The 14,514-nt window shown below is 41.0% G+C and overlaps 1 protein-coding gene across 4 annotated transcripts in view; it reads left to right on the forward strand.

Moving 5' to 3' along the window:
• Positions 1-14,514, forward strand: part of LOC109034807 (embryonic polarity protein dorsal) — a 75,864-nt gene that overhangs the window by 45,619 nt on the left and 15,731 nt on the right. For all 4 annotated transcript variants that reach the window (XM_019048158.2, XM_019048159.2, XM_019048161.2 and 1 more), the window contains 5 exons: positions 3,307-3,581; positions 11,783-12,026; positions 12,492-12,623; positions 13,192-13,290; positions 14,197-14,333. In XM_019048158.2, coding sequence (XP_018903703.2) covers positions 3,307-3,581; positions 11,783-12,026; positions 12,492-12,623; positions 13,192-13,290; positions 14,197-14,333 — 887 coding nt within the window. The remainder of the gene's footprint in view (positions 1-3,306; positions 3,582-11,782; positions 12,027-12,491; positions 12,624-13,191; positions 13,291-14,196; positions 14,334-14,514) is intronic.

The raw sequence follows: 14,514 nt of genomic DNA on the forward strand, positions 1-14,514 counted from the left end.
ATTCAGACGTTGCAAAATCATGTTTCTCACAAATTCGCTCTAAAAATAATGTACTCGAATTTATTTTATTTAAGATTCTCCAAAAAAATGAGGGACTTCAGCCCCATCCCCATACTTGGATTGCATTTTGCAAAAAGGAACCAAGAGCATTCCAATGTTGTTAAGATTGTGTATCTTATATTCATTCAATAATATTACTGAAATCATGGAAAAAATTAAATTTACAAAGGTAATTTTCGTCTTTAAGTTATAGTTTCCTGGGGGTAAAGATAAAATTAGTTTAGATAATCTGTGTTTATTTGCAAGGCAAATAAAGTTGCACAATCTTAGCAACATTGGAATGCTCTTGGTTCCTTCTTGCAAAGTGCAATCCACTTAGTGTCGGTGTGCCATTGAGCCTTGCTGTCATACCCTTTCTTACTCTATGTTCTTTACCCTCTAACAGTCCTAGAGGCAGCTATGGAGTCTCCCTGTCTGCCAACGTACCCATATTAGAGCCAGAAAAAAAATTATTCCCTACATTCCAAACAAAGTGAATAAAATAGTTGTTGGTTATAAAAACAGGCATTAAGAGGCCTTCTGACTGTTTTACATCATAATGATCAATTTCGAGCAATTTTACTTCAATTTTTCATATATTTCATAAATTTCGGAAATTTCCGGAAATATTTCACGTGAAATTTCACGATTTTAAATTTCATGAAATTTTGCCACCCTGGTTGCCACATTTCCTCCGATAAAAATCGACTTTACTGGGAAAATTGTGAACAGTACTTTCCAAAATTTTCAGACGATTTTTTACACAATTTAATCTAAAATATCTGAAAATATCGAGGACAAATATGAATGAATATTGTCTAAAATACAGGTTTTATCAAGGGAAATTTGGCAACTCCCGAATGTTCATACGGCGTTCTTTCTTAGCACGGCAGAATTATGAGTCTTGCGGTTTGAGGACGTGAGACTTGTTTTCTCGTCGTGTGCCGAAAATCAGATTTTTTCCGAAATTTAGCAACGATGCGTATGATGCATAATCCGGAACCTCACGAAATGCATCGGGTCCGGACGCCAGTGGCGCCTGATTCGTTCGGGAAATTCACCCATTTTGCGTTGTTTCTCGTGGTTGGACTTGATTAATTCTTCCACAAAACGGCAACACTTGGAGGAACTCTCACTTTTCAGCGTCCTGGTCGAGATTACCATCTCGAGATAGGGTCAGTGGTCGTGGGAGGGGGTGGTGGAAGATCCTTTTTCCGGTCGCGGGGAAATTAGGCCAAGTTATTATGCGTAGAAAAATGCAGATAGTTTTTATTCGCGGATTTTAAACTGGAGTTTATTTTAAATTGAAATTCCTATTTTCCTTATATTTTGTCTATCCTTGATTTTCCCTTTGAATATGGCTCGTCCTGTCTCGATTTCTAATTTTTAAAGTTTGTATCTTACAATTCAGGTGGTTTTTCACCTCCAAGTCATGATAATTTCAAATTTTTTTGTCACGTGTAGCAGGACCGGATTCACCTACTTGCCGCCTGTATTTTGCCGCCCCCTGCTCATTCGTTTTGAAACTCAATAGAAACCATCAAGAGAACCTTCCAGCAGGGGAGGGGCGCATACGACGCATTTACTCGTGTTGAACACATTTTTTGGGAAAACCCTGTCAACACTACCAGCATAAGTTCATAGAACTTTGCGCGAAAGTTAAGTTTCGTAAACCTATCTCTGTGTGGACAAGGCCTTCCATTCATAAGAAATGAACGAAACAATTATGAAAGAACAAACATAAATGTGGTTCAACGATTTTAACTTCCGCCGCCGCGCCGCGCAGACCGCACCGTGTTTAGCGCAATGCGTGAAGTATTCCGACAGTCTTGTAGGCGCTATCCATTTCACGCTGACCCCAATGACCGCACTGTGTTTGATGCAATGCGTGAAGTATTCACGCAGTCTTGTAGGCGCTATGCGTTTCACGCTGACCGCACTGTGTTTGGCGCAATGCGTGAAATATTCATGCATTCTTGTAGGCGCTATTCATTTCACGCTGACCGCAATGACCGCACTGCGTTTGATGCAATGCGTGAAGTATTCGTGCAGCCTTGTAGGCGCTATTATGTGTTACATGCCGATCGCTGCGCCGAGAGCTTCTCCCAAAGACATTGAATAGAGGCTTCTCCTTTTCATCTCAAGTCCTTGTCACCATTTCCCTCTAAGTCGCGCCGTTCCGGGTCAAATCGCGTGTTTGGTTTCTCTCTTAACTCGACTAATTTAAGGTGCTGTTTCTTGTATCAGTCAGAGACGACAAAATTAGTAATTACTATACTCTCAGGAAATGAGAGATTTTGTCGCCTTTTCTAGTTTGTAATTTGTTTTTCTAAATCCGATATTTTTTTATATACTTACATATAAAAAAATTGCAAAAATTTGCCGCCCTTTAGATTTGCCGCCATGGGCCGTGGCCCATGTGGCCACCCCCTTAATCCGGCCCTGACGTGAAGATATGAAAAATTAAAAATTTTAAGAAATCAATTCATCCATTCTACGACATTTTTCAAGATTTACTTGAAATTGTCCCCTCCCTCCCTCCTCCCCCCATTTGTTTTTCTCCTCCCAGGAGAAACCCAGTCAAGTATCTTCTTCGCAGCCATCTCTTCCGTCATCCTGTTAACATTTCTATCCCAGACAAGTTGTTTTGCCATGACGTCGAGGACGATGTCATTTTCTACTCCTACACTGAAAAAAAATTCTCGGCGTTTTTACCAAGGTCGATTGGTACCTTTACCATCTCACTTTTTTTACCAATTATTGGTAATGTTACCAAGACAGACTGGTAAGTTTACCTAAAACCCGGTATTTTTACTGTTTTTTTTTTTCAGGTAAGATAACCACTTTTATTGGTAATCAATTCCCGGTAACTTTGCCATTTTATCTCGGTAATTCTACCACGGTCGATAAAAAATATTGGCGTTTTTACCAAGGTCCAGTAGAATTACCGAGAAAGTTCAATAATTTTACCGAGATTTCTCGGTAAAATTACCAATTCCATAAATGGTAATTTTACCAAAAAAAACTGGGATCAAACAGAACCCTGAATTCTTGGTAATTTTACCCTTACCCTTACCTAAATTTAGTAAATACACCGAGATTTTTTTTTCAGTATATGATCTGACGCACTCTATCATTCCGGGCCATATCATTATTATTTGCTTAAGATTTTTGGACGTTTTTTACTTGATTTTTAGTGTATTTTCTGAAGGAAATACACTATTTTTGGCTTCATGTCTGACCCGTGAATGTTGTTTCTTGTTGCAGTCGAGGTGATTACCGATGACCTGCGGAACCAGGAGGAAGCGGCGCTACCCCAGGTGGAACCGATGAACATCCAGCCGAGCGCGCAGCCGGGGGAGCTGGGCGCGGACTTGGGGAACCTGGGGGGTCAGGGGGCCCCGCCCGGGATCAGCATCCAGATCGTGGAGCAGCCGGCCTCCCAGGAGGTCCGCTTCCGCTACGAGTGCGAGGGCCGCTCCGCCGGCAGCATCCCCGGCGTCAACAGCACCCCCGAGAACAAGACCTACCCTACCGTCAAGGTTAGTACACTTCTTTCTCCACACTAGAGTCCCTTTATACTGAGAGTCAAGACAACACCCCCTCGTGGAGTCACAAACGGGAATAAAGATTACAGAAATTAAACGTTTTTTGTAATCTTTGATCGGCCCATTCTAAAATTTCTTTCTCCGTTCCTTCTCTCATTCCGTTTGTTCCTTGTTGAACCAGTAATGCCCCGGTCCATTCCAGATTATAATCTTTGCAATCGGTGAAAATGTAATCTTTATTCCCGTTTGTGACACTGTGAAGGCCTAAAATACGGGAACCAATCAGAAATGGATTCATATTGTCTTGACTCTCAGCATAAAGGGACTCTACACACTTAAAGTGATTCTCGGTCATCTAGGGCTCAGATCCGCCACTATGCTGCGCTGCCTCACGCTTTACGTCTTCGAGAAGCATAATGGACATGTTGCATGTGTGAGGAATTTCCGATTTGACAATTGATTCTTTTGTAAAAGTTCGCGAGAAACACGTTGGTGCCACTGGTTTTCTCTGAAATCCACTCCCATCCCAAGCTGGTGTACACTCCAGCGGGCGCAGTGTAGGCAATTTACGCATCGGAGTGTATGCGTAACGGTGTAGTGTTTGAAGTATCTCTAGGATGTCGAAGGCGCTATATAAGGTACGCGCGGACCAGCCTTCGATTGCCCGCGACAATGGAGATGTTGCATGTGTAAGGAATTTGCGATTTGAGGGTTGATTCTTATGTCAAAGTTCGCGAGAAACACGATGGTGCCTCTGGTTTTCTCTGAAATCAACTCCCAAGCTCAAAAAAGCTCTCAAGTCGAGGCCAAAACGGAGGGGATATCCCACGCTATCCTGAGAGTCCACCTCTACATTAAAACAAACTCTCCATGCAAAGATAGGGAGCAAATACATTGACAGGGCTGCCACTTTATTTGGGGACTCTAAAACTGAAAACACGGCAACCCTGCTAATGTATTTGCTCCCTATCTTTGCATGGAGAGTTCGTCTTGATGTAGAGGTGGACTCTCAGGATAGCGTGGGATATCCCCTCCAATTTGGCCTCAACTTGAGAGCTTTTTTTGAGCTTGGGAGTTGATTTCAGAGAAAACCAGTGGCACCATCGTGTTTTTCGCGAACTTTTACATAAAAATTAACAGTCAAATCGCAAATCCCTCACACATGCAACATCTCCATTATCGTGATGTACAAGATCATGCAAAAAACTGATCCATAACGCGTAGCAGCGTAGTAGAATGACATCAAATGTTCAGACCTCTCATTCTCCAAAACACTCACTGGGGAAAAAAAAAAACACATTGGATCTAGAGTCCAGACTCTTGAAAACATTGACAAGAAAAAATACTCTTGATTCAATCGGATATTTTCTTGAATCAAAGCGAAAGCCTCTTAAAGTAAGAGGCTTTGTTCTTGATTCAAGATAAATTCTGATTGAATCAAGAGTACTTTTTCTCGTCGATGTTTTTAAGAGTCTGGACTCTAGATCCAATGTGTTTTTTTTTCCAGTGCTTCATTCCCGGTCGCTGAACACCATTCTCTTGTGTTTGATAACACCACGCTGACCAGTCAAGTCTGGTGTTCGCTAACCCCACGTGCATGATTTCAAAACGCACGCATCCCGCAAATCGGATGTGTTCGCTAACCCCACGGGACCGGTCGGCCTTCCCTCCCTTTTCCTCCACACCCGCGTTTCACTCCATCCAGAACAGAAGACACCGAATCTAAAGATCATTGCTAATTGCGCGAAACTTGGATGTGTTCGCGAACCCCACGGCCGGCCTTCCCTCCCTTTCCTCCATACCCCTCGTCCGTCCACCCTAGCCTCAATAAGAGAGTTTGCGCCCAACCCGTCTCAAGAAGTCGTCATTCGGTCAGCCGTCATCATGGTCGCGAAGTGCAACGAGTTTCCCGACAACGAGTACCTGTGCGCCCTGGACGAGGTCATTTCCGAGGACCTGCAGAATTACGGAGCGGTTCCACCCCAAGTGGGGTCGAGATCGGGGTATCGCGAGGTTCAAGAGGTCGCGGTTCTACCCCAAGTGGAATCCAGGTCGGGGTATCGCGAGGTTCAAGAGGTCGCGGTTCTACCCCAAGTGGAATCCACGTCGGGGTACCGCGAAGTTCCTGAGATCGACGTCCCTTCGATGCAACGAGAGGTTCAGGGGGCTCAGCCCCCGAGCATCGAGATCCTAGAGCAGCCCGGTTGGCAGCGGTTTCGGTACTTGTCGGAATTGTCCGGCGGGCGCTCCGCTGGTAGGATTCGTGGGAAGAACAGCCTCTCCAAGAAGAACGGGGATGGGGAGATCAAGGCGACCTACCCGACCATCAAGGTTTGTCTTTTTTCGAGAATGAGTCACTGAACCTTGTATTTGTATTTGCCGAAGGCAAATAGTCAAATCAGATATTTTGTCAAAGGCTTGGGCTAATAGTAAAATCGATTGCTTTTTGCAAAAAGGAACCAGGAGCATTGCAATGTTGCTAAGATTGTGCAACTTATTTTGTCTTGGAAGAAAAACCTGATTATCCATTTACAGTTTCTATTTTCCTCGCTAGAAACCGTAAATTTGAGACAAAACTACAATGTAAATTTCATATTTTTTCATATTTTCAGTAATTTTATTGTGAAGGATGAAAATGCACAATCTTAGCATCATCGCAATTCTTCTGGTTCCTTTTTGCAAAATGCAATCCAAATATTCTTACTTAGATTGAAATTTTGATTTTTTACACTCATTTTAGACAAAATAATTTGTTGCTCCTGTAAGGAAGAATTCTCTGTAAAAATATGCAGCATACAATAGTATTTTAAGCGCTTTTAAGATCCTGAATGCACATTCATCATGAAATTTTCAGCACGTCATAAATTTTAACATTTAAGTGTACCAAAGGCATGTAAAAAGGAAGGAACAAGGAGAGTTCGCGGATTTGAAGAGTTATTCTTCCCAAAATATTGAAAACCCGTGAACTTCTCGCCCTAAATTTACAGAATTCCGTAAACTGTCAAAATTTGACTACCGGCTTAGACATTTGATAAAATGCCTGATTTGACTAATAATTGCTTTCGACACTTAAAACATCCTGAAAGTACAGGGTGAGTAGAGAAAAATCACTAAGATATGCCCCGAATTGTATGTAACAAAGTGGTGAAATGGTGCTGGGTCCACGCCATTTCGCGGAGAAAACAAAGCCAAAATATTCAACCAGAGTCAACAATTTTGAGCTCTAATGAGTGCCAGTACAAGACTGACACAAGAATGCTGCGTGTTGAAATCATGCATTTCCTTAATTAGTTCGTTAAATTGTCCAAAAGTTACTCGGCCTTTATTTTTACACCAAAAAAAATCTTAATGAAAACTAAAAATTATACTTATTGTCTTATTTTTTCGCTGGGTTAAGGTTCTTTTTACCATAAAAGAAGTTTTTCCATCACATTTCGATGGCCAATTTCTAAAGAGCATATTTTCGATTTTGACGTCGCGAATCGCCACTCGAGAATCATCATTACAATTTTTTTTTCTTTTTTTTTTTTTTTGAAATTCAATATCTCTTCTCTTAAAATTTTTGATGAAGTCACTTCCTTCATTCAAAAATATTCGTACACAATTTCAAGACGACATTTTGGTTCGTTGCTTTTTATTCTTTTTTTATTTTCTTTTTTTAAAAAAATACAAAATATTCGGAGATTTTGAAGCGTTGCAACAGAGACAAACATGTTTCAACATTAGCTATCGATATATGGTAACATTTCAATGAACCCTGTCTTTAAAATCCTTTCGCCTCGACTTTCCATTTTCAAAATCAACTTAATTACACATTCACAATTTTTAGTGTATTTTCCGAAGGAAAGATACACTATTGCGTTCTCCCTCATGGTGGGACCTAGACCTGGGACCACGTAAAAGCACCGATCTCGAGTCGTAGATCACGAATATATATGTCATTTTTTAGGTTTTCCCCTCGCTCGGGGTAGGAGATGGGAGTGAGAAGGTCAGAGGAAGCCACCAAATTGTATCGAAAGGGAATGTTGGGAATTTTTTTTACCTTTTTCTAAAAGTTAGAAGAATTTCCTCGTTCCGATCGGTAATGCCTGAAATCTCCCGCGTTTGGGGGGGGGGGGGGGGGGGGATCGCACTTTTCGCTTTATAGACAAATGAACGGGGAAATCCACGGCGTTAAGATCGAGACTTAAATGTTGCGCTTTTTCAAAAGTCTATTAAAAAGGTGATGATTTGTTCCGACCCGCGTGCCTTTTAATGAGCGTCTGGCGAAGAAAAAAACGCATTCGTTTGTTTACATTACGAACGGGGAAAACCGCAAAATGTCAAATCGGAAAGGAGGTTTTATCGAATTTAGGAAGCATGACATTTGCCCTTTTCCCATCGCCGTTGTCTACAATAGAAAGTCTTAGAGATACTCAACACGTGCTGATTATTCGCTATCTCGGCACCGCGCAGTGGATCGAGTCAATTGGAGAGGTCGGACATGAATTTTTTTTTACTTAAACTGGAAATTTTGGTATTTATTTCGTCCTATTTTAAATTTTATGGGGTGCCTCCTGAAGACAATTTCACGAGGAAACCAATGTAATCACTTTTAGAACCTCAAAGCTTTGTTTAAACGTAGTTATAGACGTTAAAGTTTTCAAATTTTGTCCGACCTCTCCTATTGCCACTGTGCACCGCTTCGCGCTGATTTGACAGGTGATGCGCCCCGCGATTGTAAAACCGCGCGAATCATACCTAAACCTAAAATACCATACGGTGTTTCGCAGCGATCGCTAACGCCACGATAATTCGTCTAGTGTACGCTAACCCCACGCATATTTCCAGCATCTCCGCTCGTCCCGCGGAAAAACAAGATGTTCGCGAACCCCACGGAACCAGTCGGCCTTCCCTCCCTTTCAGTTTTTCCTCGTTCTCCCCCCGCCATCACTCCCGCCGCGAGATAATTCCGCGAAGCTGAAACGCTCTCAGATCGCTCTCACAATCAGTCGCGGTCAAGTTGTCCCCGCCCGGTGACCCCTCGGTCCATCGCTCCTCCGCGGATAATCAACGGATACTCATCGGTTACCGAAAAATTTCGAAGCCAAACGGTCTAAGATCGCTTTAAATCGCGATCAGTAATCTCCGGTGACCCCTAGCTCCATCGCTTTTTCGCGGATATTCAACACATCCTCATCGGTTACCATGATAAAAAAGTTCGAAGCGAAATAACGCGGTCAAGTGTTCAGTGACTCCCATCGCTCTTTCGCGGTATTCAACGGTTCCTCATCGGTACCATGCCTGAAAAGTTCGAAGCTGAAACGCTCTGAATCGCTTCACAATCAGTCGCAGTCAAGTTGTCCCCGGTGACCCTCGGATCCATCGCTCCTCCGCGGATAATCAACGGATACTCATCGGTTACCATGCCGAAAAAGTTCGAAGCCAAAACGGTCTAAGATCGCTTCAAATCGCGATCAGTAATCTCCGGTGACCCCTAGATCCATCGCTTTTTCGCGGATATTCAACACATACTCATCGGTTACCATGATAAAACAGCTCGAAGCTAAATAACGCGGTCAAGTGTCCAGTGACTCCCATCGCTCTTTCGCGGATAATCAACGGATACTCATCGGTTACCATGTCTGAAAAGTTCGAAGCCAAAACGGTCTAAATCGCTTCAAATCGCGAACAGTAATCTCCGGTGACCTCTGGATCCATCGCTTTTTCGCAGATATTCAACGGATACTCATCGGTTACCATGCCTAAAAAGTTCGAAGCTAAAACGGTCTAAGATCGCTTCAAATTGCGATCAGTAATCTCCGGTGACCTCTGGATCCATCGCTTTTTCGCGGATATTCAACACATACTCATCGGTTACCATGATAAAACAGTTCGAAGCTAAATAACGGGGTCAAGTGTCCAGTGACTCCCATCGCTCTTTCGCGGATATTCAACGGGTACTCATTGGTTACCATGCCGAAAAAGTTCGAAGCTAAAACGGTCTAAGATCGCTTCAAATCGCGAACAGTAATCTCCGGTGACTTCTGGATCCATCGCTTTTTCGCGGATATTCAACAGATACTCATCAATTACTGTGATAAAACAGTTCGAAGCTAAATAACGCGGTCAAGTGTTCAGTGACTCCCATAGCTCTTTCGCGGATATTCAACGGGTCCTTATCGGTTACCATGGGTAAACAGTTTGAAACTAAAACGGTCTAAGATCCCTGGTGACCCCTCGCTGCATCGTTCTTCATCGGATACTCATCAGACTCTCATCGGTCACCATGTTCGTTGAGACCTGCGGCGATTTGGGCGATGACGATTACCTCCGCGTGTTCGCCGATGTTATCACGGGTGATTCGCGGGTGGAGGACGCGGTGGTACCGCCGGAGGAGCCGGTGTTGGCGCCCCCCCAGGGGCCGGTGATGGCGCCCCCCAGCTCGGGGCCGGGGCACCTTGGGTGTCAGGGGGCCGAGCCCTCGGGAGGAATGAGTATCGAGATCCTAGAGCAGCCGGACAACCAGCGGTATCGGTACGTGTCCGAGGGTCGCACGGCCGGCAGTATCCGCGGTGTCAGCAGTGGAAGTGGCGCTAAGTGTAAACAGAGTAGGGACACGAGCGTGACCTATCCCACTATACAGGTCTGTCTTATAATCGAATGTTTTGTTTCGTTTTAACTGCAGTAGGGTGGATGTCCTTCCACCCTACCCCCCTCCCAATAAAAAGTGAGCTCTTCGTTTGATTTCTCGGAACGAAGTGCCTTCCCCAAATGACCCGTATCCCTTCAATTTTGAGTTTAGTCCAAAGATCTTTTAGGAAATTTTAATGACCCAGGTGGCATTTTCAGAAATTTTTAAACGAAGTAAGTTCAAACGGCATTTTTCCTTAGTATGGCAGTATTGCCCCCCTTTTTTTTTCTTTCTTTTTTTTCTTTTTTTTTTTTGGGGGGGGGGGGGTGTGTGGGAATAAAAGAAAGGTCCCTTATTTTGTGCATTTAAAAATGTGTACAATGATTTTGTTCATGGTTTATGAAAATGTTCACGTAGTCATCTCTCTTTTCGAATAAGTTTCAATTTATTTATTTTGCTTAACAAATGCCTTTTTAGAATCAGTTTCAATTGATTCATTTTGCTTAACGAATGCTCTTCGCTATTAGTGGTGAAATACAAAATTTTTCTCTTGGTTTTCCTTATTTTTTTTTCCTTATTTGTTCTCTTATCCTCGTTGTTCAATCAAGAATGACTGAGCGCTATTTTTCTCATTCTTCACAAGTGAACATGATTACGAAAATCTTACAATTGAAAGTGCTTAATTACCTATGTGGTAATGTCACGTAAAGTTTTCTTTAAAATATCCTTTATTTTTAGAGAGGTGACCATACCTTTATCTATTCAACCATCTACTTACTGAAGAAACACTGTAAGTATTAAAGCATAATTGAAAACATGTAACCCTTTCATATCTTGCAGAACCAAAAAAATTAAGAAAAAATTCATCCGTCATGAAAGATATCTGGAGCTTATTCTGCTTGTCTTTTAGACAGTTCCGTCTGTTTATCAAAATGCGCACTGTTTTCGTTTCACACGAGAAGAAGCTTTTATTTCTTGGAATATTGCAATACAAAATGGATCAAAAACACCGAATTTTAAAACTTCGAGTGGGCGTGTACCCGCTGAAGTGGTGATAAAGCCAGGAAAAGTTTGAGGACTTACATTAACATAACAATTACACCGGTCAACTTTTTTTTTTTTTTTTTTTTTTTATTTAATTTTTGATTTTCCGAAGATTTGCCAATGGTTTCGGAGTAGATTTTTGGCGCTGATTCTGAAGAACACCTCCATTTACCTGTATCAATGCGATTTATCCTGGGAAAGTTCGGAATTTTTCCGGAGAAATCGGAATTTTCCTTAAAATCTAGCTTTATCTGTCGAGTGCAAGCAAGTCTTTGTTAAAGTTTCTTGTACTAGTCGTGCCTCAGAAGCTCCATGCCTGTTAAATAATAGCCACTGGCTTAGTTTTAGTTCTTTGTGCTGCAGAGGATCCGTAAAATGCAGGTAGTGAAGCGTCAGAAAACTTTTAAGCTTGAAGAGCTTAAAAAATGGAATTAAAAGTTTGCTAAACAGGTGGTTGGATTTTAACCAGAGTTGATAAAAGTGGCTTCTCATTATTAGTTCTGCATTATATCTCTTATTGGCTTTGTTTTGATTTCAGATAAATGGTTATCGAGGCCGTGTTGTAGTCGTCGTTTCTTGCGTCACAAAGGACTATCCTCACAAGGCTCATCCGCACAAACTCGTCGGCAAAGAGGGTTGTAAGCGTGGAATTTGCACGGTGGAAGTAAACAATGAATCAATGACTGCCAGCTTCCCGAATTTAGGAATCCAGTGTATTAAAAGAAAAGACATGGTTGCTGCTCTTGAAGAACGGGAAAAAATCAAAGTGGATCCTTTCAGGAGTAAGTTAAATTTATTCCACATTCCAGCGGAGTATTCCAATTGAAAATGCTTAGTGCTCTTTAAGTGAATGACAATAATGTAAATATTAATTATTGAAAGTGCAAGTGTTACTTTTTACTGAGTAGGTCAGCTTTGAATTGTCATGTCATAGGTATTTGAAAGACAAAACTAGTCAGAGAAAAGTCAGGGAATTGGAAAATGAAGAAATCATGGAAACTCTGGAAACGACTCACCAATCGGAAAACTCGAACTCACCCCCTGCCCAAGAGTATCTTTCACCATGCAGATTTTTTTTATCACTCTGACTAATCTATACGTATCTGTTGATTGGTGTGGTTATCTGTCTGTTTTCATCATTCCAATTGAATCATACATTTCCAGCCCAAACAACACTTAAATTTGATTTTTTCAAGTTGATAAAGTTGCAATCTTAACATCTGTATTTCTTTTTTGGTCTGTTTCAGTGGGATTCTCTCACAAAAATCAAGTTAATACAATAGACTTAAATGTGGTGAGGTTTTGTTTCCAAGCATTTTTTAGAACAAATCAATGGGTGACGATACCACCCGTAGTCTCGGAGCCAATTTATGATAAAAGTAAGTAGGTACAATGTTTCCTTGCTTGCTTTTACAATAAGAAATCAAAGTCAGATGATTTATTTTCTATGTGTTATTAGTTTTTGTGACGTTTAAGACGGAACAATCACAAGATCGGATGATTTGTCTTAAAATAAATTTTCCACATCACTTAAAAATATTTAATTTTGGGTCAAGTAAGATGTTCATTTTGACTTTCAGTTCTTTTGAGGCGTTTTTGTTTGCACTAGAATGCCAAAACAATAGTGGATCCACACCATTCTGTGGGGGAAATGAAGCCAATAAAAACCGAATATTACAAGGATGTTTTGGAATGTCAAGATACCACGCATTTAATTCGGAGTTGTCAAATTAAGGTATCATCAAAAACTTTACAGCATTTCATGAGGTACATTTTGAAAGAGAAACGAAGATTAAGATCGACAAAATTGGATCACTGGTTTTGGCGCAATTGGCATTTTACTGAAACAAGTCAAACCATTTACCTGGTGAAAATGATATTTTGTCGTAAGGGTCTTCCTAAAAATAAATTTCCTTCAGTAATTCTGTCTTTGTTTTTTGTTTTTAGAGGCTATGTCAAACCTGCAAATCTGTAGAATATGTCCTCCTTCAGCATCTGTACTTGGTGGTACCGAAGTCATTCTTACATGTGAAAAAGTCACAAGAGGTATGCATTATTTATTGTTTTTTTTCTTCCTTTTCTTTGTTTTACTTTTATTTCCTTTATATCATGTAACTTTGATGTAGGATGCCAACTTGAATCTTGATACAAGAAATCCCAAGAATATGTAGTTATTAGAAGGTTAAGGATAAATCTTTGGTTTCAAATTTTTGTTGGCACTACTTTGGAGGATGCCATGAAAATGCAATCCGGAGATTTAGTACCTTGTATTCAGTTTGTTTATCCATGTTTATTGGAATCTGATGAGTTTTTATATTAGACGCTGTGTAAAGGAAGAATGATGCATTCGGAAATTGAACGTCAGGTTTTGATAACACTCTTCATCAGATGTCTCAGATTAAAACAGTCTCAAAGAGTGGCGTCTCTTGAATAGAATCTCAGAAATTGCTCTTTTAGTCTTGCCATTCCAGGTTATTGCAGAGGTTTTTTTTTTTTTTTTTTTTTCCTTCGCTTCTCACCTTGAGAACGGCAGATGAGCAGTTTTTTCTGGCCAGACTCAAAGCGCCAGACTGAGCAAACGCCGCTTCCCCCCCCCCCCTCAAATGGCTCCCTTGCACGGAACAATATTGAACTTTTTTTCATAAACTTAATTTGCATAAGGTGTAATGATCTTATGAAATTTTCAATTCTCAAGATCTACCCTGACAAAGAATGGAAGTAGGCATTTTTTAACTGTCTTGAGCCCTGGTGGAAAGGCAATTCATCAAAGCCTCAGCCTAAATTTTATCTTCTTTAAGCATCAAAATCACATTTCTAAAATTTAATTCATCACTAAAATGAATTAAGACGTGCTCAGTTTGGAACTTTCATTACGATCTCCCATCTCTGTATCTACGCAACTAATTACAGATATTCGTAGTTTTAATAGTTTCTTTTTTTTATTAATGACAGATGATATTGAAGTTTGGATCTATGAAAAAAATAGTTCAGGAGAGATTGTTTGGGAAGAAAAGACTGAGTTCCAACCACAAGATGTGCATCACCAATACGCCATTGCCTTCAGGTTGCCCACGTACAAATCTCTTGAGGTAAGGCTCTAAAACTTTTTTTTTTTTAAAGTACACATATAGTGAGTGCACCATAGGCAAACCAGCAAAACCTATTGCTCTTCTTCTAATAATTTGAGTAAGTAAGACTTTAAATATTATGGCCAGTTTTTCCCTAAACCAACAAAAAGTTGAAAAGTCGAGTAACAGTCCCTGAAACGTC

The sequence above is a fragment of the Bemisia tabaci genome, chromosome 9, assembly GCF_918797505.1.
Source record: "Bemisia tabaci chromosome 9, PGI_BMITA_v3".
NCBI classification, from domain to species: Eukaryota; Metazoa; Arthropoda; class Insecta; order Hemiptera; family Aleyrodidae; genus Bemisia; species Bemisia tabaci.